Source organism: Siniperca chuatsi, linkage group LG18 (assembly GCF_020085105.1).
Source record: "Siniperca chuatsi isolate FFG_IHB_CAS linkage group LG18, ASM2008510v1, whole genome shotgun sequence".
NCBI lineage: Eukaryota > Metazoa > Chordata > Actinopteri > Centrarchiformes > Sinipercidae > Siniperca > Siniperca chuatsi.
The window spans coordinates 28025749-28048236 of NC_058059.1; the positions used below are offsets into that span (position 1 = coordinate 28025749).

A 22488-nucleotide genomic window follows, 5' to 3' on the forward strand; every position below is an offset into this window, starting at 1 on the left:
CTTCAACGTGAGCTGGAAACTGTTCACAAGTCAGATATGTATTCCATGTCTTCCATTTGCAAAGGCAGTTAGTCAACGTTTTTATTGAACATACACTGGCAACATGTACAGGTCAGTGTGAACTTATGTTACTTGATTACATTCATGTGCAGTGTATATACTTAAGCTAATGACAATGCCCGGTAACAAACTGTAACACCCCCCCAGAGACAGAGAGACTGCTCAAACAGAAACAGAAGCACAGGTCATCCTGAAGCTGCCTGCTGCGGAGCCCGTCGCTCCTGAGACGGGGCTTCACACTCGTGTGGTGTTTAGAATTGCAGGAGACATTTTGAAATGCAATATGTGACATTTACTGTGCAGCTCAAAGTGTCCACGTACATGTGTTGACAATGTTTTGGACATTATTTTAATATAAAGATATGGCTGTGTCATTTTTCCACGTGAGTGCAAATGCAGAGCACTCTCCCAACGCCTCCTGGACTACTGATCCTTGGTTAAGTGTGAAAGACATACCGCTACAGTCTTCTTCACTGCTTCAATGAAATGAACATTCGACACTAACAAAGGCACAGAAGCATTGACATAGATGACACATCTAGGCCTGTCAGTGTTCTTTACTGTGGCCTGTAGCCACCCAGCTGAGGCATGTAGCTGGAGATGGGGGCTGCTGGCGGCCAGTCTGCAGGCGTCGTCTGCTCAGAGTCCTCTTCCAGGGGACAGAAGTCCAGAGGCTCCAGCGCCTCCTGCCGCTCCATCTGCAGCTGGTTGAAGTCAGCAGGGTGGGCGCTGTCTTCGTTCCCTGCAGTGTGTGTGAAGCAGGGGTGTCGGTGGAAACGCTGGGACTGTCTGCTGCCCTCCTGCAGCAACATGTCCGGGTTCTCCTCAGAGTCCAGCAGGGGCTGCGTGGACTCGGACCGTGAAAAAATGGCCTGCTGGGGCTGGGAGCTCGGGGTCTGACCTTTGTAACCACTGGAGGCCACCACCGAGGAGTACTGAACGGTGCTGGCTGTGGTGTCGGCCATGTCGCCGCCCTCGTCGCTGTCGGACACACTCTGGCGAGGTGAGGACATGCAGGATGAGCCGCCGATGCCGCTGCTGTGCTCCTCAGACAGATACTTGTCCTTCTTCAGAGGCAGACTGGCCTTGTCCTCCTCAAACACACACTTTCCATCACACACATCCACATCAAGCACACTGATGCCAGACAGACAGTTCTCCTTTGGTGTCTCTGCCTGTAGAGGAAGACAAATGGAAGTCTAAATAAAACAGTAAGACTGGACACTACATATGTATCTGTGGATACTGAAACCGTCTGGGTCCATGTTTGTCTGTTTAGTCTCTCTGGGAATACCAAGGATGCGTTCAAGTGAGCCCTAAACTCTCCCGGAGTTTTCCAGGAGCCCCGTGTTGGTCAGGTGGTTACAACTCCTCCCTACTGAAGCCTCAAAGACTGCCTCACTCCTCTGTCCACTGTCTTCTGGAGGACAGCTGGCTGTACAGCAGCACTCACACACATCTCGTGTCTTTGTGTGTTTCAAAAATGTTTAGGATGCTATGTGTCTTTTTCTCCTCGTCACTTTTTAGGGTAGCTGGCAGAAAGAGCCCCGATGGTGTGGACAAAGCTCACTGGAAATACTGCGCCGTCTCAGCTACTGAGATCATGAAGCGCATCACAGGTCAACACAAGTTTAGCCTTCAGACAAACCAATATTCCCCTCCGGCTGCCGACAGAAAGGTGAGCATCAGTGTGCATAAAAATAACAAATCTAAACGTTTGGATTATTCCTGCTGTATTTCATGAAGGCAACCGGAGCTGTGGTCCGTTCCTCAGCAGGACTACGTGAAACATTCTCAACCAGCACTCAAACATTAACATTAGCACTAGTTCAAGCCTTGAATAATATGCCTGAATATTTCTATAGGGACATAAAACATAGTCTGCCCTCATTTAAAAATATTAGGAACACCTCTCGGTACAATTCAACAGCTTCCAAAGTGAGCAAGTCCTAATAAGGTAGATGTGTGTCTGCACGCTGCCACGGCAGTGTTGGCTGTCACTGTACCACTGTCAAACTGGGGGGGCGATGTGTCACTGGCACCTTCTGTAAAGGAAGGTGCAGTTCAGCACATAAAGGTTTCCATTTTTCCCGCAGCTGAAACTGACGGTATGCATCCTCTGCTTCGAACTGCTGCAGCTGATCTACTGAGCGGCTGAGAGTCAGGTCGCAGCTGTCGGTCCCAGCGTGTACGTCACATGTGTCCGTGCAAAAGAAGTCCTTACTTTTAAAGGGTAATCGGGAGACCAGTTTCCAATGGTGCTTTCTCCAGGGTTTGGAATCCGAGGCCAGAAATTCTCCTTGATCCTGTACGAGAGGAAACACTGAGGGTTATATATCAGCGTGCAAAGTCTTTTCATTCACAATGTATCGGAGCAATGGGGTTACACTTTTTCTGGTTCAACCTTTCACCGCTGTCCACAGTCGCACTGTGGCTTACAGCTGGTGAATAGAGAGGGACGAGACGCAGTCAGCTGCACAAATGGGGACTCTACGTCTCTCCTCAAAGACGTTCACGGAGAGCTTCAATCCCTGCTCTGAGAGCAGAAACATGTTTAGGTGCTTAGGTGTAACTTACACATCTTTCTTGTAGATGCAGAGCAGCATGGTCATGAGAACAATGAAGAGAAAGCCGAGGCTCACTCCTACCACGATGCCCTCGATCTCTCCTGTTGCTGAGAGAAACGCAGAGGACATTTAGAGAAGATAACATTCTACCAACAATTCAACAAGCCAAGCTAGCTGCTGAGGGAAAATATAAAGTACAATCACAGCAGCTCAGCTGTTGTTTGGTTGCCATTATGCATGGAAATGACGTGTGTGTGAACAGAGTTCCCTCATCCAAGAGCACATGAAACCAGGCATCCACTGGATGTTTTCTATCAGTGCTTGATTTCCTAAAAGGAACGATAGGGAACATATTAAAGTGTGTTGTCAAATGCTTTTTTCCCTTTAGTACATAGTTTCTCTGGAGATGCTTGAGCACAAATCTGAAAAAATAAATCAAATCAAATCAAAACTGGACCATGTTTGAGGAAAGGAGTGGTTAAAGCAAACATACAGGAGGAAATTTACTGAGCCTGATTTTGTGTCACTGCAACTTTCAAGTTGGTGGAGTATTTACAAAGACAACGGGCGTAAATGAACTCACTCGCAGTTCATGTGCAGCCAAATATCAGTTTTGTACATGTCTGGAAAGGAACAGATCCCAAAACAAAGTGCTCCCTGCTGCTGAACTGAACAACACAGGTGGTTGAGACGGAACATTATTTCACTGTTTCACAATCTAATATCTCTGTGGAAAGTAGAAATGGACTTTGGGACATTTTGGAAACAGCTTGAAAGGTTTCACTCACCATATTTCAGAGTGGTGAATGAGTGATTAAAGCCTTTGGCTGAGCCTCGGATGGTTGAAGCCCTGATCCAAGTGTCATACTTGGTGTTGCCTGACAATGACTTGAGAGTGTATGAGGTGGTGTTACCTGGCACTGTTACGTCTGCGAATGAGCAAAACAGAAATCAGCAAGTAAGACTGGCAGTTGGGATACTGTCAGGAAAACCATTCCTGCAGTCCAACGCTCCACAGAGAGCTGTACATGCAGGATTCCACGCGGCAGGTACCTACCATGCACTTCAGTCCCACTTGTAAAGAATATCGTGTAGTTTGTGATGAAGCCTCGCCGCTTGGGTTGGGGAATCTCTTGCCACACCAGCTCTGCCTCGTTACGTCCTGGTTTACCTTTCAGTCGAACAGCGGGGCCCTCCAACGGAGCTGCGAGCACAACAGCAACATCATGTATGCTGATCATACAACTGTGGCTTATCTGAATTCACATATACACAGATGATTTGTAATAACATCGCTGGTGGAACTGGTTGAAATGAACTTGAAAATTGAAATGACATATGATCAAAACGTAATCAATTCTTTCATAAGGTTGTGGCCCATTATTGATTTATAATTATTCAACAACATTCAGCGTAAGAGAGGAGGTTATTGCTGTCAGGCCTCTCGGCTGATGTGACCGATGTTGCTGTCAGATATGAACAGCTGTAGTCAATAATGAGTTGCCCAAACTATAATTCCATTTCCATTTAAAATCGTGCTATTGCAAAAATATTACTAAATAAGGCAGGGTACACCTATCAGAGGCAAGAAGAGGCTGCTAGATGTGTCAGAGCGGAGGGAAGTGTGGGGCATGGGAGCAGGCACGATTAGATTCATGCTAGGAGACACTTGTGATGTGTGTCCATCGCCCTATAAATTTTAGTAAATGGACAGGCATAGCTTCACTTCGCCACATTCTTTCAGGGTGTAAAACAAGCCTGTCTCAAGGGCATAGATACACCTGGAGACATAACCAAGTGTCTAGCAGCAGCCGTGGAGAGCAAGCGCTGAGAAGTAAACTCACTGGATGCAGCTTAGATATACAGAGTTGGCTGTAGGGGTTTTGACAGTTTTGTTAACTGGCTGATGATGGCTGGCCAATCAGAGCCCCTGTGACTGCACAGTGGGCAGGTGTGGCACACCGGCCATATGTCTCCAACTTGGAAATATACGTCTTTAAACATTAAAGCAACACAGAAACCGAAAAACAATGACAAACATTTCATTGACTATAATTAACCTCTGAATTGTTTTTTGAATGAATCAGGTAGCATGCTCGAAAATGTCTAAATGAAAACAAAGAAATAAAGTAAAATAACTTTTTATTTGCATTCCCTTTTTATGAATGCATTTACTGTGCCATAATTAAATGAAAAACACGTTCAATGACAATTGTTTTTTCAACAAGTGAAGAGGCGCATTGCATCATTTCAGTGTTGTCCAGCAGAGGACAGTACAGTATATTTGGAGATGGAGATGTTCAAGCCCGAATGAAAAGCAACCTACTGTCATATCATCATCGTCGTAGACACAAGCTGATGGCAGCCATGACAGACAGGCTTTCACATTAAACCAAGAATTCAGTCAGTCAATCACTAAATGTACAGTCAGCTCCGCCCCCAGACTGTGATTGGACGGTTGATTGTTTTAAGCTCCCCTGCACCTCTTCATGAAAACTAATGACAGCGCTTTGCATTTTGTCTAAGCAGGTTTAAGCTGGACAACAGTGAAATTATGCAACACAAATCCTTGTTTTCTGCGCTGTGTTTTGATTTTGGTGTGGCATGGAAAATTCTTATCACAATGAAAAACAATTCATTCAGTTATAAATGTCATTTAACGTATGTTTTTCATTTAAATATGACACGGTGAATGCAAACATAAAAAGGATATACATATAACAATGTGTGTTGTATTTCACAGGTTTGATTTGTTTTCATTTAGGAATTTCAAATCTTCCCTAGACTCCACAGTTACCAACTTCAAAAATGTGAAAAGATGCTGATTTTCTCAGTCTCATACTATTAAATAAATGGAACATCTGATCAGATTTTATGTCTGTCGAAAGTGACTTTAAACGAAGCAATTTAATATGCCTTACAGAGACGTGGCTCAAAGATGAGACTGCAGTCACGCTTCCTGGACACACAAGCGCAAGTCAATCGGTGAGGGCATGTATACATTTGTTGACAGGAATTGGGCAACTCAACTGCACATCCACGATAAGTATGCACACCTGTTTATGAAGTGCTCTCGGCTTCATCCAGACTCTTTTATCTGCCAATAAAGATGTCTATTCTATTCTAGTCTTTTCCAGGTATCAGAAACTCGGGCTTGCAGGCCAGAAGACGCTGTTGCTCAGTTTACAGTAAACAGGGTCCGCTGGTGGCAAGGACAGTTTTACATAGACTTCTTAAAACAATGTGAAGACACACATGGAAAGAAAGAGCTGCTGATTATGGTGCAGAGTCTCTCAGCCACTACAAAAGAATGAATGTTTGTGTCTGCAATTAGTATCTATATAATCCAATTCTGACTAGCTTTTAATATTTACAATAAATACAACACTTTACTTCTTACAATGAGTCACTGATAAGTATGTTATCTTACCTCCTTGCTCCAGAAAGGCTTGTTTACTTGCCGACTTCCCAGTCCCCCCATAGTATATTGGATACACAGATACGTTGTAGCAAACAAACTTCTCCAGGTTGCCTAGATTTGACATTGAGATCAAGAGTTAAATTAAATGTTAGTTTGGTGTATTTAGAGTAAATACTCCACCCAAATCTAGCTTTGGAGTATGACACACCCTGTAGGCTTGAACAGCCACCTGGCTGTTATAAGTTAGTAGTTAGCTCTCTCATGGAGAACAGCTGAAGTTTTCACAGTGGACAAAAAGATCTAGGGCTGCCTCCTACGGCAGCGTATTGCTGCCACCGCGACACAAAAGATTTCCTCAGTTTCTTGTTAAAACGAGATATTTTTGTCACTATTTTCCCGTTATTACTAGATATCAAATCATTCTATTTTAACAAGAAACGTCTCTTGTTATAACCACATAAAGTCATCTTAGTGGGCATTGGGTTGCCCGTTAATTATAAATTATGAATATGTAATTAACCTTTTAACAAACCAAAGTGCTGTTTTGGAAATCCGAATGTATCTTAGATACATGCCTCTGAATGATTTCCATACATTATGAAAATCTATTATCTATATATCTATCTTCTTGAAACTTGAGTTATGTAGTATGAATTCATCAAGTTACACTATTATGAGGTAATGCAGAGCTGACTTTTCTAATCAACCATTACCATGATAAAAATAAACGCAGACTTGATGTTGATGGATCACACCACATCAGCAGGTTTCTGTGTTAACTTTCACACTGTACAGAAAATACACAGCAAAACAAAGTATCCATGATTTTTAATTAAGGAGGTAAAACCTGCGCGCGCACACACAAGTGTGGTCCTCAAAGCTGCAGTTAACTGCATTACCACTAGGGTGTGCTGTACCATCACTGCAATGAAAAACATTCACAGCCCAAACCACATCAGCCAGCTCTAACACACACACACACACACACACACACACACACACACACACACACACACACACACACACACACACACACACACACACACACACACACAGCAGGTGGTGTGACTACTGCAATATAACACCCATTATATATTACAGGTGTACTGTTGTATTTGCTGCCATTTCATGAGTTTTATGTAGCTCCTGTACAAGTCCTCTTGACTGTGTAGATTCACTCAGTGCTCTAATGTTACTCCCTGTCAGATGCTGTCATTTTGTGGCTTCCTTATGCAGGTTTTCTTATCATACTCATTTCTTACTTTTTGTTTGGTTATGTTTTTATTAGTTATATTCATTTTTAATCTGTTGTTTGATTAGAAGACGTGTAGCAACACAACAGTGGTACAACAGCCTGGTAGAAGCCCATTAATGAAAAAATAAACTCATTACGTACATTGTATCGTAGCTCAGTCATTGGTGTGAGTCATCACTCACTGTTACTTCCTCTAGAAAACACTTGATTCAGGGCGGCTAGTTATTACTAAGTGGTGACACTCTCTTCTCGTTCTTCCACTAAGTATGTGATATGGTACACTCAGCCATGTCCTGCTGTGTTATGGGAAGCATGAGGAAGAAGCAGGGTGTTCAGCCATATTCTGGTGAGTTTCTACGAATGACTGAAATCCATGATAACCTGTTATTATTGGAATCTATTGTAACTATGTACAACCATGCTGACCACAGTCTGCTCTCCATGATGGATCAAACTACACAACACTTACAGCCACAACTACAGGGGCCGAGTGGTTCATTCTGTGAAATATCCCTTTAACGGCATGTTGACCTCATGTCACAAACCCCATTCGAATACTTTTGTTCCCTAATTCTTTAGAAGAAAGAGATTACCTTTAATGGCGGTGTAATTGGTGCTTCTGTTTTCCCTCTGCCAGTCTATCTCATTACCAGTGACCCACTCCACCACATACTCTGACACAGCTGGATTCTTGGGGGGTTTCCATTTCAGCCACAGCTGGCCCCCATAGGACCACACCTTCAGCTCTTCCACTGGGGGGAGCTCTGTAACACACACAAATACACTTGATATCACATTATTGATGGCATGCTGCTTAAAGTCTTCTCATTGTTTTTCTCACCAGTCTAAACTTGATTTAGACCCGAGTTGAGTTACTGAGAATTTGTATCTGCCACTTAGTTGGGTCAAAGATGTCACACATGATGTCATTTAGGGGTGGGCGATATGGCCAAAATCTTCTATCACGGTATATGTCATTTTATATCACGGTAACTGTACATATCACGATACAGTAATTGTTCTGCAAATTCAATCAAGAAATGGTTTTAAATAACCGTACTGTACTTTATCACATTTGAATATTTTCTTCTTTTATTTGGAACTTCCATACAAACAAAAACAACTCCTCCTGCTCTGCATTTACAATTTCACTCTCCTCCTCCATGTTTTCTTGTCACTTTCTTCTTCTGCTGCTGCTGTTGGCAAACCAGCTTAGAGGTGCATTACCGTCACCAACTGTCGCTCTCACGTTACGTGGAAAGTAGTCCTGCTGCCCAAATCACGTTACCTCGAGAGGCAGCTGGATTCGCGAGATCTGTACTCATTTCTACCGTCGCATGGTATATACTGTCATATCGCCCAACCATAATGTCACTGTGATGGGTTGGAAATTAGTGGTTGCCATGGGAAAATATTAAAACCCAGTGGCTATGTAAGGTGCACGTAATTTGTGGTAAACAGGTAACATGAACACTGGTATGATCCTTTAAAAAGACCTTTCTCACAGCAGACATTAGACCTTTCTTGATACAGTGTCCTCCAACTTCCAACTGGCGCCCTTAGGGTTTCAAACTTGGTAAGTCCAAACTCCTCTCAATAAAAGAGCGCAGTACGTCAACATCAGCAGCTCAGCTGGACTCTGGTGATTGCTTTGCATCTGCATTTTTGTCTGCAAAACCTGTCTGCACATCACTGTTTGCAGCCCTCCCAAGTTATCAGTGCAGTTAGCAGTGACAAGGACTGCAGTGCAAAGGGAAGTGAGCATTCAGAACACAACTGTTAGCTGTGTTGCACAACAGCATGTGTGTATCATACTGTATTACACATGAAATTTGGATGCGCATGTCAATTGAACTACATAGTTGGGCGATCTGATGGCCGCATTTCTCAGTTCACGTCCAGCTGGGAGCCTTTGTTGTAGGTCATTCCCCATCTCGCTCTCTCTCCTCTCATTTCCTGTCACCTAAAAATCCTTAAAAAAGTTAAAATAATAGGACTACATAGTGCAGTTTGAAGGATAAATGGATTCAAGAGTCTTTTTGTCAAACGGTGGGGTATGTATTTCTGGAGAAATCCTATACCATGACAAATACCATGATACAGAGTGAACACCGACACAGCAAGTAATATAACTAACGTTAGCTTGGTTGTGGGTTAGAAAACTGTTGCTACAGTTGCTGCTGCGAAGCTAACAGCCAGAGAGGACGAGACGGTTTCCCAGAGCCAGCACAGCCGCTCCAGACAGCGATGCTCACAACTCTCCTGCTGCTACAGCTAACATCACAACAACAGCACAGCTTGGCAAACTAGAAAGTCAGCAGAATGTCCGTGGGCAAGTCATTTAACGTCACTGACACACAGATCATGGCTGGAATAGTGTTGTGTGGCTCGGTCCGAGCCTCTCTGTGTGTTTCCCATTCACAGAGCAAGGGCTGAGTACACACACCGGAGGGTTTTTTAGAATCACATACCCCACCTTTAAATATGATTTCTCACCTGCTACACTACTGTATGTCTTCTCCTCACCAGGATTTGTTTATTTTATGTCTATACTGCTGGGACTGTGGCTTCTTGAGGTCCAGATATTGCTACATCTTTAACATCATTAACATTCTCCTCTTCCATTGACAAGTCCACAGAAAGAGACGTGCCATCATTACATGAAGTCCTTACAGTAGCTGGGGAGAGCCAGCAATGACTAGTGCTAGATATGACATATGGCCTCCCTGCTGGTGTTTGAGTCTACAATTAAAATAATAAATGCAGCTGTTTAGATAATACATTGCAGGTGTGCCTTTAGAGTGTGGCCTGCAGCTCAGAGTCACCATGAACACCTACCATGTGCTTTTTCAGGGATGACTAACGATGCATTCGGAGATTTCCCCACAGAATTGAAGGCGATGACGTGCACTTCGACAGATTTCTTGTCAGCCAGGTGAATCTGTTTAAGAAGAGTGATCTTCCGCTGGCTAGAGCTGCTGTCGGCCTCAGACCTGTTGACTTGGATACTCTCCCAACTTCCATTCTTGACCTTTTGGTCTTGAATCGCTATGTCGAATCTTATTATCCTCCCGTTGGCAAACACAGGATCCTGGCAGGGCAAAGTCACACACTGTATGTTACCTTTCAGCATCAACTCAAGAAGTATAACATTACCAAGTGTTGTACAGAAAAACAACTGAGTGGACGGCAAAGGTGAGAAAATACATCAGTTATTTTTGGACCAACAACCACAAAGTGCATTGACTGAACATGCATCTCCACAGTCCCGTCATCACAGTGGGGTTTCCAGGTATATGTAGTGTCACAACTGACAAAAGCCAGGTGTTTGCTGGATGTACAGGTGACGTTTTAGTTAGAAAGATATAATAATAAAAAATAAGAAAGCTACGGCATTATTGGTAGGTGGGTTGTTTTGCCACTTGTGATGGATCAAGCAAAGCCTAGTTTCCCCCTGCTTACAGTCTAATCGGGTCCAGGACCTACTCAGGGTTCATACACATTTTGGCCAGTTACTTTTATATGACTTTAAACCATTTTTCATGACCAAACATTCTGTGATTTCTGTTTCTGTTTCTCTTATTTATTTTTTAATTATCAGTGGAAGTGTATTATAATGATATGATCTAATGATACACACACACGCACTTTCAAAAAGTTTCCAGGTGAAGGGAAAAAAGAAAGTGCACGCACGACAAAGAGAGAGCGATACGGTGGTGTGAAAAAGTGTTTGCCCCCTTTTTGCAATCAAGTGTTTGCGTTAACTTGAGTCTAACAATGAGTCTTTTACAGCGAAAACTTTCTGGCAAAAATGAGACGAGCCTTGATGTTCTTTTTGCTCAGCAGTGGTTTTCGTCTTGGAGCTCTGCCATGCAGACCATTTTTGCCCAGTCTCTTTCTTATGGTGGAGTCATGAACACTGACCTTAACTGAGGCAAGTGAGGCCTGCAGTTCTTTGGATGTTGTTGTGGGTGTCTCTGAATGGCTGATGAAGAACAAAATGAAGACTTTGGAGTGGCCTAGTCAAAGTCCTGACCTGAATCCTATTGAGATGCTGTGGCCTGACCTTAAAAAGGCAGTTCATGCTCGAAAACCCTCCAATGTGGCTGAATTACAACAATTCTGCAAAGATGAGTGGGCCAAAACTCCTCCACAGCGCTGTAAAAGACTCACTGCAAGTTTTCGCAAACGCTTGATTGCAGTTGTTGCTGCTAAGGGTGGCCCAACCAGTTATTAGGTTTAGGGGGCAATCACTATTTCACACAGGGCCATGTAGGTTTGGATTTTGTTTTCCCTTAATAATAACAACCTTCATTTAAAAACTGCCTTTTGTGTTTATTTGTGTTATCTTTGACTAATATTTAAATTTGTTTGATGATCTGAAACATTTAAGTGTAACAAAAATGCAAAACAATAAGAAATCAGGAAGGGGTCAAACACTTTTGCACACCACTGTAGATACATTTTATAATGCATAACTGAAGCACACTGAAGATTCACTACTTCTGAAAGTCTTCCAGTGGACAGTTGGCCCGCGGGGTAAACATGTTAAATCTACAGCAAGGCCTCTAAAAGTGCTGTCTCCCATGGTCCAAACGATAAATATTTTTCCACACAATCCATATTTTGCGTGGTCTTTTCAAAGCTATGGTATGTGTCAACCATGCATAGCCTGCGATGTAGAATGGATCACTCAACTCACTCCACACAAGACTACTGTGGCCTAGTACACTTGCGATCATACCTGAGTGATCGTTTGTCTGCTCTAGCATTCCGTGATTGAAAAAAAACAAAAACACGCCCGTAAAACTCAATTTTCCAGGTTTTTCGTGAGTGTACGAACCCTGCCTACTGCATCTCTGTACTGAACGCCCAAAGATGAAACTGACAGTGGACATGAGCTCATCATTTAATGCACATTTCCAAAAACTGAAATTCTGAAGCCCAAAATTAGGAGTATAGCATTTTAAGAGTTAAGAGCATGTTTAACGTTTTGCACTTTCAAACTCAGTTGTGAAAATTGTACAAAAAGTACAATATCAAACATCTTCTACTTTAGTGAATTCAAAGACTGTGATGTAACTTTTACTGAATACTGGAGCGAATCTTTTTTCACCACGCAGTTAGATAAAACATTAGATTCTACACACTTTCCAAGCAAGAAGGACTGATTTTCTCACATTTTTGGTGTTTTATGTTTTCCAATGCAAACAGTAATATTAGTGTTATTCGGTGTAATTGTTTTTTATGTTAAATTGAATGTGATGTGGGAATTTACCTTACAAATGAACTTCACTTGTCGTTCATTTAAGCCCTCAACGTCAGCAATGCTTTTCCATAAATCCGGCTTACTTGATGGTCCTAGGCCAAAGAAAAAGGAAAACAAACAAAATCTTTTAGTTTACTGAAAGAACAAAAAGGAAAATCACCACACAATATCTTACAAATCTACAACTCAACATTAAAGTGGGCAGATTCACAGGTCACAAGTCTTTTCACCACTGTAAATTTGCATTTTAAATATTTTTGTCGTTGTACTGGGGAGTGATCAATGAGGCTGTACGAAAATGTTTGCAAGTTTGGTTAGCTGGCCTGCACACACTGTGGCAGTCAAGCCAAATGTGGTGCTTTCTTTCAACAGTGCATCTTTAGATACTCAGTCAGTGCTTTAAGTACATTTTTTCACAATTGCGAATGACTTCTGGATGAGAGCCGAAACATCTTGATTCTGAAAACAGTGTCCAGATGACTACGACTGAAAACCTTTTCTACATTAATAAGTAATAAAAATCAATGAATCTGAAGTCTGTCTTTGAACACTATGTTGTATTTGGTGGTCAAATACTTTCACTTTGTGAAAGTAGTCTGAAGCGGCAGCCATAAAACTCACGGGCCTCTGGTGTTCTCTCGGTAGCGTTGGTACTCCAGTTGCTCCAGTAACCGTAGCCCTCTCTCTCATTTTTGCAGCACACCTGAATGACATAAACTGTGTCTGGCTGAAGGTTCTGTAGTCTGAAGGACTGTATGTCCTTGGCAGTATCCACAAGAGGTACCTTAAGGACATTAAACACATCTCTCATTGATTTTGTCAACTAATAATTAGAAAAGACAAACAGCAGACTGGTTGACCAGAAATCCACAAATACAAAACAACACAAAAACATGTACCTGACTAAAGGAGAAAAGACACACATATAAAGATGAACACTGACATTAAGGTTATAATCCTAAAAATTCCAGTCCTGGTTGATGTGGTGACATCTATGGTTACAGGTGGTAATAATACAGGTACATATTTAGTTGTAAACGACATGTATCAACCACTGGAGGCAGCCCACGCACCACCTTGAGCAGCTACTCTGTCAGGAATACAGCAGAGGAAGTAATGTTAGTACGTGTGTACTTGAGCTAAATTCTCAAAGCATCTTAGTTTAGAGTGTTAGCATGCTAACATTTGCTAATTAGGCTGATGGGTTAGGGGTCATTAGTTCTGCAGGTATTTGGTCATAAACAAAGTATTGGACAATTTCAAATGTTGACCTGATGATGGCGCTAGATGAGAAGTCAGAGGATGACCAAAGTTATTACGATTCATCCTGAAGGGAACATGAGTGTGGGAACCAAATTTCATGGCAATCTAATGCAGTTCCATCTAATAGTTATGCTTCACTCTGCTGTTGAGTTTTTCAAATGGATTTTTTTGGTGCACCACAAGCCGAGTCCCATTATATTCAAAAAAAAGGCAGACATCTCTACGGCTGATATCTCCAAAACCCGGCAACTCGCACAGAAACAATCCAGATGGATAAATGGCACTACAGGTAAGACAAAAAGAGTACGGTCTAGACCTGCTCTATAGGAAAAGTGCAATGAGATAACTTCTGTTATGAACTGGTGCTATATAAATAAAACTGAACTGAATTATAATTTTAAGTCTTCAGTGTTTAGTACACTGGCATTTATACTGCAATATTTAGTTGTTTTTGTGAGTCCAGTTTTCATTGATCAAACTGTTTATCACGTTAATCAAATGATTCACAGTTTTTAATACAATTTCTGTTCAACTGATTGTGTTAATTCATAAAAACATGTCTTGATGAAAACTGTTCATATAAAAAAGGTATATAATAATAATAATAATCACAGGGCAGACATTTCCCACAGCCAACATTTTCACTTTTCAAAGTTGGCAGGCTTTTACAGATATATAGAATATTATATTAAACATTATTAATGGCCATATATAAATCTAGATGTTTCAGTGCCTGGGCCGTGATATTGTGCATCCTGTCTCCCTGACAAAACTGGGACACCTAAAGGGAACAGGCAGCCGTAATATCATTAGTTCCACCTCTGCTTTTCCTGTTATGAAGAAAGTGCCCACTATGAGAAATGAGTGTTAGAATGAGACACAAACATACTTACATGAGTCCAACTTTGAGATCCATTTGGGCAGAATCTGATTTGATATGTTAATATCATATATACTTTAGCAATGGGATGAGTCCAGATTATGAGAAGGGAGGTGGGAAAACTCTTCTCTGAAATGACTTTGACGTCTGATGGAGGGTTTGTTTTCACTGCAACAAAAGACAAAAGCTGTCAAGAACACGCCATCATGATCATCATCATCATCATCAATGATGATTGATGGCGATCATCAATCATCATTACTGCATTAATACACTGGAGTCACATTTCAGCAGAGCCAGCATTGTGACTAAGGTGAAAACATGTTTTAGACCAGACTAGACACAGAGATGGCAGTACTGTGCAAACTTTACTCATACAATTCTACAACATTTAACTTACCAAACCAGCCGGCATATTCTTTCAGATGCTCAGACTCTACTTTTCCCAGTTTGTTGTGTGCCTCCACCCAGATGTCCAGTGTCATATGAAAGGGGAAAGTTTCCACATACACATGGGCACTGTTTTTACGTGTTGACACGTTGAAGGTCTGTTGAGTGCTGTTGACAAAAGATTTTAATACCATTTAGAGGAACTCAACAGCAAGGCCTACACAACCATACATACACCTGGAATTCTTCCAATTTAAACAATTGGACTTTCACTTTTCACGTTACTTTGTTTTATTTTTTCATATATTCCAACTCTCCAGCCCTCTCACTATGCTCACAAAATTATATTCAATCCAGTGCTTTGACCTTGGGCAGGGCATGAATAACACATAAATATGAGCCCCTCTCAAACATGGAATCTGTACCACTGCTAGCTTCAACTGTCTGTTAATGAAGAGCTAAAGTGAAGACTGAGAGGAGTGGTGCCGTTCTCTCACAGGCTGCAGCAGTGACTGACTGTAAAACTTACCTTGCAGGTGAATGATTATCTCTGTGGCTTGATTGATAACTATTGTCAGAGTTTGATTTATTAGATATGACATATACTATGCTGATGCCTGTGAGTTTGACTATGTCCGAGTTAAAAAAAAAAAAAAAGAACATTCAGTTATGTTTCTTAATTACTACATTTGTTCATATGCCATGTGCATGTTTGTCAGAATTAAAGTTGCCATTTTATTTAGGAAACAAAATCCTCAAAAAAACAACAACACAAAGCTGGAGCACTCTGGTGGCCTACGGGTTTGACATGGCTTTCACAACAAAAGTTTGATGTTGCACAAAGTAACTACACTCTCTTACTTGTGTTGAGGGACTTGAGTAGAAATCTTGTGGTAGAAAATATCAGAGAGGACGAGGATACCAGGTTAGAAAATGTATATTTGATGTAGTCTGTAGCTTTGTAGAATTATGTGCTGCTCTTCATTCGGCACTTTAACTCCTGCAAACTGTTCGCTCTTGTGCGTTTTGTCTGAAACCGCCATAAGGCACTGATCCGCTTTGAGTCTGGCCAGGGACTTTGGTTACATGTTGTCCATCTCTCTCTTCCCTCATGTTTCACATTAAGAGTCGTCCAGCTGCTCAGAGCACAATTATCCCCCTATCCTGACGTGCTCGTGAACCCACTACAGGAAGTGTTGGGTGGCACTGACAGCAGCTTTAAGGTACAGTCACGTTACACGTCTGTCCTACGAATATTCGCTTCATTTCCCATTCACTTCTTTGGAAGACCGTACAACAGACTAATTCTAGTTTCGCAATGTCCAACCGTGCAGATGTCCTTGGTCGGCCAATAGAAACACTGCTGCACTGTGTTTGGGAATGGAGAAGTTGTTACTCTAAGGTGTTTCCTCATTATTTTCAGTACATTATAATTGGTCACCCCCCCAGCCCACCCGTAGCTCCAGCTGGGAGATGTGTGCGAGCGGCGAGTTCGCTACGTTCCACAAGATCTCTTCGCTTTTTTTGTGTAATAAATAAGCAACTCTGTTAAATGCCACAATCATATAAACACAAGCAAAATAGCCGTCACAAACTAAGAGTTCCAACAACCTGACGCCGAAGTCTGGCTAACTCGGTCTTTGGCTCTTTGGCTCAGTGGGTTTGTACTTGTGAACAACTCGTACTTCCGCTCAGTGGTGTGCGCTTTGTGCACCTGGGTTAGCTCTCGCTCGCTCTTCGGCTCAGGGGGTGTGTGCTCGTGACGACATCACAACAGAGAGCCTCTGTGAGTTGGAAGTTTAGACGTTAACTTGGCTCTTACGCACAACTGTGCGTGCACCATACAGATTTTGAATTCACTTCCGCTTGCGAATCAAATTAACTCGTTCCTCCTTAAGAGGATCGCAAATCTAACATAACTATTATCAAGTCCTCCATACCAGCAATGGAACACTGACATGAACAAAACTACTTTAACATCCAGCTCGACTTGATTCCACCATGCTGGAATGAACCAAAGAGAAATGTTCTGGTGATAAAACTTCCAAAGAGAAGTAGCTATGATGCCAAAACATCTAGCATCAAAACATCTGTACTCACAGCGTGTATCTAACATTCAGTGTGTATGTTGTAGGGACATCTGTGGTTTGACGTCCTACTGGATGCCACACACATGTGATGTTTGGAGAGATGACCGTTTTCTCCTGAACTGCCATACAGGACAGATTCTCAGGCTTCCCCGGACGATCTGACATTGGGACAAACAACACACAGACATCTTATTAACTTTGTTTTTTAAGTGATGTTTTGACATAGATGACAAGTCAGAGATAAGGGTGAAATCAATTTCTCATCAAATATGTTCTTCCTGTATTTTCACGTATTTTTTATACATTATACCTTAGCCACAGAAAGTCAAAACTAAACTAAACACTGTGGAAATACTTTATAACCGTCCACAGTTGAGTGTACTTACAACTACAGTAAGTCAAATTTAAAATGTAGGTCTGCAAGCTCTCATGGATGTTTACAGCTGACAGTTTGGGTAATAACTGCCTCATTTACACTTCTAAAAAAAACTGTCTGTAGTAAATTATGATCGTAACTAATAGAAATAATGACCAAACCTATAAACATTAAACACAGGTGATTATAAAAGCTATAGGTTTTAAGTTCTGACAAGAAAACTTACAGCCTTTCGTGAGAAGGATCCCATGAATAAATTTGCCTTTGTTCAGTTGAACATAGGGTGTCAGTTTCTTGCAGTAGCAAAATAACCATTCAGGATTTTCAGTGGTGATGGGGACAGTGACATTGAGAGCTGATCTGTTGACCATGGTGTACTGTTCTTTGGCTATCGTAGTCTTAGACAGATTCCAGTAGAGGTCAAGTGCTGTAACTTCAGATGTGTTGATGATCATGCATGTAGCCATGAAGTTGGTCCCAATCTCTAACACTGGAGACTGTGGGGCTATCACCAAATGGTTCTGAATTTCTGAAACAATCATCAAGATTAAAATAAAGAATATACACCCACAACAAGCAGTGTGCATTAGTGTCAGGCACAGTGTCATTTTGGTTACAACCACAGGGGGGGCCACAACTCATTACTCAGAAACATATTTGCAACAACACATAGGCAGTATTAAAAATAAAATAAAAAACGCAGTGCAAATACAGAAAACAAGCAAAATACAGAAAACGCTGCTGGCTCTGGAGATGAGCAGAGCAAGGCAGCACACATCTGTGACTGTGACCTGACAGGCAGACGACAGCACGACAGCACGACAGCACAACAGCACGTGCGTCTGCAGCACTGTGTTTCGGACAGCGTGGTCAGCAACACTGGGGGCCAGAGCCGCCTCTGTTTCCTGAGGAGGCTGAGGTCCTTCAACATCTGCCGGACGATGCTGAGGATGTTTTATGAGTCTGTGGTGGCCAGTGCTGTCCTGTATGCTGTTGCATGCTGGGGCAGCAGGCTGAGGGTAGCGGACGCTAACAGACTCAACAAACTGATCCGTAAGGCCGGTGACATTGTGGGGGTGGAGCTGGACTCTCTGGCGGTGGTGTCAGAGAGGAGGATGCTGGCCAAACTACACACCATCTTGGACAGCGTCTCCCACCCGCTCCATGACGTGCTGGTCAAACAAAGGAGCGCCTTCAGCCGAAGACTCATCCCCCCACAATGCACCACAGAGTGCCACAGGAAGTCATTCCTGCCTGTGGCCATCAAACTCTTTAACTCCTCCCTCTAAGTGTCAGTCTGTATGACCCTAAGTCACTAAACTGGACATTGGATCATTACATCTCTGCTATATTTGAAATAATTGTGCAATATTCTCTGTTTAATACTCCTGTGCAATATACTCTGTTTCAGCTTAATATTCCCTATTTAATGATATTTATTCATACCTCTATTACTGCTGTGCAATATCCACCATCTCATAATCATCTTAATGGCTACACTTAACTTGACAGTTCATGCACTATTACTGACTCCTTATATTATCACATTGTATTATTATACCGTACATACTTATCATCAACCGGTTAATCCACTTTGTACTTAACACTTATTTTAATTTTGATTTTATACTTTTACCCACTTGGTACTTAATTTATCTGACCTGTATTATAGTGTATTATTCTGATTTGCTCAGTGCTTCTCCTCCTGTGTGCACTGACGTGACAGTGAGCAGCTGTAACAAAAGAGTTTCCCCTCGGGAACAATAAAGTATTTCTGATTCTGATTGTTGATCCAACCTCATTAAAGAGAAAGGGGGACCACCTAGTGGCACAGCCTGGTACTACAACAAAACCACAATACATTTTCTGACTGTCACACTGCAGGCCCATGCTCTGGAGACTTGCCTAGCCTTGCTGGCTATTCTGCCAGCATGTTTACTGCCAGTTGTTTGAGCTATCTTATAGACCACAAAGATTATGGGTCTGACAATGTTGTTTTATGAGTTGTTGTTTTTTTTTTTAAATGTTACAATGGATGATTTGAGCAGAAACTGATCATTTAAAATGATATTTGTCATCTATTTACATCTATTTAGCATTTTTCCTGCAGTAACAGTTGTGTACTGCACTCCATCACCGATGTCTGTAGAGTACAAGTAAAAAAGCTAGCAACTGCTGTCTCCATCTGTCACGTGAACCTCGTCTTGCGGGTCGTAGTGGTGAGACCCTGGAGCATTTGTTGGGCCTAAATACACACAATGTGTCTTGGTGAGAACATCTGAATGGAAACATAACTCGTTGTTTGTTTGTTTACTCCACAGGGTACCTTTGAGAGGCAAGCAGGGCAAAATATATTTTTCAAGGCAGGGGGGAAAAAACGTGTAAGTAACAGTGTTAACAATGTTTCCATTCCATTTCAGTGTCTCGGTGTGCCATGTCAGTGAGCCAGCATGAGCGGAGGCATCTAAGTGGAATGCAGCCATTATTAATGGTATTAGTTCCACCTGTGTTTTTCCTGCTGTGACATGTCAAAATCACAGTGGAAAAGACATTCTGCACTTCACTGTGAATGGTATTACGTCCACCAAGGCAGCAACAGATGTGACATTTAAAATGCAGACGGATATAAGGAGAACTCTGAGGTTACATCAAGTTTGGTGTTTATATGTCCACTGAAAGACAATACAGCCCAATACTGTCAGCGGTTAAAATGTAAAATGGTACTGACCACCTCCAGCAGGTAGAGCAGAGGCAAGGCAAGCTAACACCCACAGCTGGAGCACTCTCGCAGACACCATGGTGACGACTAGCTAGGAGCAGAAAAGAGGACATAATGTCAGACTGGAAAAGGCAACGTTAGTGTCGGTTATGTCGATGAAAATACAACCTTACAAACTTGACAACTAGTCTTAGTAACCGTCAACATCAGTGCGTAACGTCGAGGTCAGCTTGGTAACTGTTCCGCTGATCTTTCTGCCTTTGCTAAGATACTTGACGCCATATCAGAAGCAGCTTGACTGCCCAAATATGTGTAACGTTACACACACATATATATATATATATATATATATATATATATACATACATACATACATACATACATACATACGAGGAATTTTGACTCCGGTTTTCGTTTGTTTTAACGCTACATAAGAATTTGTTACGATGTTAACTAATAGTGGCTAACGTAAGTTGTTCTAAAAAAGCACAGACGAAAAGTTAAAGGCAGCGTATGGCTAATAAAGTACACAGAAGTCAGTGTTGCGGATTAAATATTTAGGCTAGCATTGAGAGCTCACGTTGCCATCCCTGCTAACGCCATATTGTTTCCGCAGTCAAAAGCAAGAGGTTATTAACTCACCTAACGGGCGTCGCTTTCGGTCCCTGTATGTTCTTTGTTAGATCAATACCATCTTTCTCCCTGGCTAAAAGCTACCAATCGCCTAAACAAGTTAAATAAACAGCAGCTATCATCTGTGTCACGTCCGTGCCAGTGAGTGCGGAGGAGGACCGCCCCCTTCCCGTCAAAGAGAGCGGTGTCGCAACAGCCCGCGGTGCTGCGCCACAGTTACACACGGGCTCGCGCCACAGCGACGCCCCGGGGCCTGCTCCGTTCAGCGCGCGCCTTACCGATCTGCTTCCGCGTCCAACGAACACATACTTTTTGTTGACTTGTCAAAGAAACTGTCTGATTCGGACGAATCGGAGGTTTCCGGTTGTCCTGTCTCCACTGTTGTTTTCCAGTATGTCTCCGCCCCTCCGGTTCACCAGAATGCACGTGCCCGTAAAGGTCGTGAACCTGCTGGCACCGACTTTCCGAAACAAGACAACACATAGTGTGCTTGGGAAGGTGAACATTTGACTGCGGTCGCTTTACCGCACCACTGAGTCACCGAAAAGAGTCGAACGGCCGAATTAGATTATTAACCTAACGTGTGCCAAGCAACAAGCAGGGGTGTTTTATTTATTCTCAAACGGAGAGAGAGCAGGCAGCACCGACAACTAAATGTAGCACGTCATGTTACTGAGTGCAAAAGATACCAAAAATACAGTCACACGAACAGAGGAGGCCAGAAAACACAACTGATGGGTCTCACCCGGGTCAGGGGGTGTGGAGGACCCCCCCAACCCCCTGTCCGGCCAGGGAAGACACAAGCAGGAGATCCGGATGAGGGGCCGATTACGGTGAAGACACTGAAATGCGGACACATGCACATAGGCAACGTGAACTTGGGCCTACGCACTGAAAGTGTGCACACACAGCGGGATGCAGGCTACTTGTGTGCGTGGAAGTTGTTGTAGTCTAACATGAAGGCGGTTAAATCCCTTATTTTTTTTAATCAATTATCACTTTAATGGTTCATCTTTCTCTACTTGTATCTTCCTTTTATGTTATTTTGTGATTTTCTTTCAACAATAACTATTTTGTTACTATTTCCTATAACTAATTGACCAATCCTAAGCCCCGCCCTCCGTGGTTACTACTGATAACTTTCAGGCAACAATATGGCAACATCCACCGATACATTGATTGATTGATTTAGGCTTTGGAGATGGAATAAAAGTAGCACTTTTTTGTTGTTTCTGTTTGTAGACTGTTTTGTCTATAAAATGTCAACAAATACTCAAACGTGCTAATTGCAATTAACCAACGCCCAAGGTGACCCTCAGTCCATAACCCAAAGATATTCAGTATACTATCATACTGTACAATTCAAGCAAATGCTTGGCATTTTTGCTTGAAATTTCAATTCAACTTTATTTATATAGCGCCAATTCATAACAGAAGTTATCTCATTGCACTTTTCCTATAGAGCAGGTCTAGACTGTACTCTATAATATTATTTACAGAGACCCAACAAATCCCACCATGAGCAAGCATTTGACCACAGTGGCAAGGAAAACCTTCCTTTAAGA

The 22488-nt window shown here is 42.3% G+C and overlaps 1 protein-coding gene and 1 long non-coding RNA gene across 13 annotated transcripts; both read right to left on the reverse strand.

Annotated features, from left to right (window-relative positions):
• Positions 1-67: 67 nt before the first annotated feature.
• il6st (interleukin 6 cytokine family signal transduce) lies at positions 68-21686 on the reverse strand. Of its 12 annotated transcripts, none has more exons than XM_044173158.1 (16): positions 21669-21686; positions 20300-20377; positions 17798-18100; positions 17206-17353; positions 15116-15273; positions 14729-14883; positions 13194-13356; positions 12582-12664; positions 10142-10394; positions 7897-8067; positions 6058-6159; positions 3685-3831; positions 3416-3556; positions 2638-2734; positions 2285-2366; positions 68-1235 (listed from the first exon to the last, which is right to left on the reverse strand). In XM_044173158.1, exons 2-16 carry the CDS (start codon positions 20367-20369, stop codon positions 618-620), a joined length of 2691 nt encoding a protein of 896 aa, XP_044029093.1. In that variant the 5' UTR covers positions 20370-20377; positions 21669-21686; the 3' UTR covers positions 68-617. The 12 variants fall into 12 exon arrangements, with proteins under 12 accessions (XP_044029093.1, XP_044029085.1, XP_044029087.1 ...); XM_044173150.1 differs by lacking the exon at positions 21669-21686 and adding an exon at positions 21233-21468 and having other exon boundaries at positions 20300-20381; XM_044173152.1 differs by lacking the exon at positions 21669-21686 and adding an exon at positions 21233-21421 and having other exon boundaries at positions 2638-2728; positions 20300-20381.
• LOC122865146 lies at positions 4753-6051 on the reverse strand. The gene is made up of 2 exons (XR_006375406.1): positions 5684-6051; positions 4753-5586 (listed from the first exon to the last, which is right to left on the reverse strand). It is a non-coding gene; the product is annotated as an uncharacterized LOC122865146 (long non-coding RNA).
• Positions 21687-22488: the final 802 nt, after the last annotated feature.